Source organism: Myotis brandtii, unplaced genomic scaffold (genome assembly GCF_000412655.1).
Source record: "Myotis brandtii unplaced genomic scaffold, ASM41265v1 scaffold888, whole genome shotgun sequence".
Taxonomy (NCBI): Eukaryota; Metazoa; Chordata; class Mammalia; order Chiroptera; family Vespertilionidae; genus Myotis; species Myotis brandtii.
In genome coordinates this window covers 326,488-329,786 of record NW_005371636.1, presented here as the reverse complement: position 1 = coordinate 329,786, position 3,299 = coordinate 326,488, and the positions used below count along the sequence as shown (strand labels likewise).

At 36.8% G+C, this 3,299-nt stretch overlaps 1 protein-coding gene across 1 annotated transcript in view; it reads right to left on the bottom strand.

The window, feature by feature from the left end:
* Nucleotides 1-1,387: 1,387 nt before the first annotated feature.
* The window catches only part of LHX9 (LIM homeobox 9), a gene marked incomplete at its 5' end in the record, with an annotated part of 13,838 nt that continues 11,926 nt past the window's right edge, over nt 1,388-3,299 (bottom strand). Inside the window, one exon of the mRNA XM_005885004.1 lies at nt 1,388-1,391. Coding sequence (XP_005885066.1) covers nt 1,388-1,391 — 4 coding nt within the window. The remainder of the gene's footprint in view (nt 1,392-3,299) is intronic.

The window sequence follows — 3,299 nt, the reverse complement described above, 5'->3', positions numbered from 1 at the left end:
ACTGCACTGTGCTTGACAAGTGTGTGGGGTTTGCTTTTCCGAGAATAACTGGTTTCAGAGGTGAGGCGGGCATACGGCTGCCGGTGGCTCTGTTTATACGCGGTCTATCTCGTTTCGTTTTAAGCCACCACATCACGTGAAGCCCCCGAGTGTGTGTGTGTGTGTGTGTGTGTGTGTGTGTGTGTTCGGCATCATAAAGAACAGAATTATTTATTGTTCACCATCAGGAAATGACATTTAAGTCTCTCTCTCTCGCTCTTTTTTTTTTTTTTTTGGCTCAATCGGTTTTTAGAGTGTGTGATTAGCATAACCTAATATTTGTCTTTGTCTTCACTGCTGTGGAATTCCGATCAAACTTTCCCCTTCTTTTAATACTTTAGGGAATTTTCAATCGTCGGGATGTTTGGCTGTAATACCCCAAGATTTGTTCTCCCTGAAAAAAATCATAGTGACAATTTATTAACTACAGAGCAACTCGGCTTTTAGGGGTCAATTTCTATTTAGATTTACAAACATCCATTGGTGCTCAATAGACCTACTATTAAATCTTAATCATATTTCAGGTTTCTTTTCATGCAATTCACTTTATCTGTTAGTTATCTCTCTTTTTTTTTTTAATTCCAAAACTTGGGCTGACTCAAATCTATGGGGCATTACTTGTATCCTAAGAAAATAGATTCAAAGGCAACTCCACGTAGAATGACATTGCAATGGGGTGTACATTTCAAGCGAATCAGAAGTTTGGAGATCTTAAAACTCTTTGTATGTTTGACTATTTTTTAAAAAAAGCGTTTGTATTGCTCTTTTAGTAGCTTTTACATACTGTATAGTATTGGAAACACATTGGTCCGGTTAAGCTTTAAATAAAACTTGTGGGAAATAAAACTCCTTAGATTCAAAATGGTTTATTCACACAAATTTAATAGGATAAATCACAACTGTTTGGTCCAATAAATATTTAGGGGAAATAGTTTCTATACAATGCATTTATCAATAAACAAAGAAAACAGGGACAGTTCTGCTAGACCACTTACTGTACTATAAACACGAAGCTCAATATATAAGATTATTGAATTTATCAACTATATTTGAAAGAGTGCACACCGCTTTCTATGACATGTTCGTCCCTCTAACCGGATTACACCATAAAAAGAGTTTCAGGAAATAAGAGGTAAAACAGTACAAAACTAGTGAGGCGTCATAGGGCTTCAAACAAGTTAACAAACAACACATATCATCCTGATTTTTTTTTTCCACAAACTTACTTCTAAGTGAGATCATTAAGGCACATAGGAGAACTGAGTTATAAATCCGTCTACTTCATAAAGTAGATCTATAGTACCATAGATTGTTCCGTCAGAGAACAACATGTGTAAGTATCGCTAGTTTACCTGTAAAAAGTGTATGAAGAACATCTCAGCCTTATCAAGGTTGTTTGGTCTGGTTAGTGGTAAATGCCCAAAATCGAATAGAACTAGGGAAAGTCAAGATTTCCGCCCCATTGAAGATGATACCACGCGTGCTAGGTATATAATGGCGATCACGCCTTCCTTCTGTTACAGTGTTAACTTATCTCCCATCATCTTTATTTCTTTTTTTAAAAAATAAGCTACTTTCTGTGCTAATTTTCTAAAGACCCTGAGCAAAAGTTACGATAATGCACTTTAATGTGGGCAGTGAACTGTCAATATGTAACCACACGTCTATACAACAGCCAGGACACCTTGAAAAAAAAAAATCTATGAAATTGCCACTTCGACCACCAGAGGAGATTTTAGGGGGCCAAGAAGTGGGGAACATGTGCAAAGTTATTCTTAACAATCCACTAAAGCAAGACATATATCTTGACTCCTTTTTTTATTTTATTTATTTTTTAGGAAATCCACATTCTAATTGGTATTTAACTACAACGGAAGCCTACACATGGACATTCACCACTGCCCAGACCATTACGATTTTAGCTTAAATTAAAAGGAGAACAAAAAAAAATGCTACCGTAAACTAGGAAATATATTCAGATCAGCATCCAGGAGGCCTCTGAGTTTATCTGCGTTAATGACTTTGAATCTCTAATGTCAGAAAAGTTTGCTTCTGACAAATAATATCGAGCTGTGCCAAAGTAAAATAAAACAGAACATCAAAGAATTCTCATGGTTGGTATTCGTCTATTAAGTTGGTTGGTTTTTTTTTTAAACATTATTCACGTAGAATGCCAGACACAATACCATGGTACAGCTCAAGCCAATTCATAAAGCTATGAATTAAGTTTATGCTGATTTCTTTCGACTCCTTAAAAAGTTATATTTTGCTTATTTCCACGTTCCCTGCAGGGTTGGAAAGGGGGATTAATTTGGACAGAATGGTTTTACAACTACCATTTGCAGCTTTTGAAGGTTAAAAAATGTAGGATTTCAAGTCCTATGTGGAGTTTTGTGGGTACGAAGGGAGTTTAAGTATTGTCCAAATGTTGAAAAGCAAGGAGCTAGGGGGAGTTTTGTGAAGCTGTACAACCCTAAGAGTCACATTTCCGAGTTGTTCAGCCTCATAAATCTAATGAATCTCTCGTATTTGAGCTGCTACCGTTAGTGCTTTTGTGTAATCATATTCCTCTTTCGTAAGAAAAAGGAGTGACCAAAACATCTTTTTTTTTCCAGTTAAAAAATTTTTTTAAATAGGACGTTTTCAAAATTCCCTAAGTACACATACAATTGCAAGATTTCCTAAAGCGTTTTCATCGACTGATACTTTATTAACCTAATCACTTAAGCGGGAATATGAATATTTGCCCATCAAAATACCACTCTCTCTTTTTTTTTCCCCTCCGAGATTTCTGGAAATAAGTAACATACAATTTTAAGAGGCACTTGGAGGATTCAAAAACTCCCCTTGCCGACTGAATGATCTGATTAATTTTTAAAAAAAACCACCAAAAATCCAACTACACTTTGTGGACAAAAAATATAATAATAATAATAATAATAAAATACACTTTGTCAAGGAGAAGGGGCTGTAAACCCATTCGTCACGTGGCTGCTGATGCGATGCTACACACCAAGCTGTTTTAATTTCCCAAACATCTTGCGGGTTAGGAGGGGGGGGAGGTCTTGTAAATAATAAAATAATAATAATTAGGATCAGAATCGAAAGAAGAGGGGGCATTTAAAAAAGAAAACAAAAAAAGAAAACCACTGTTAGAAAAGGCTCGTTAAGGTGGTCTGGGAGGGGCTGGAGGGCTCGCGGCTGTCCATGCTCGAGGGCACGGCTGTCACTACAGTGAGGGGGGCGTCGGCCAGGTCTGG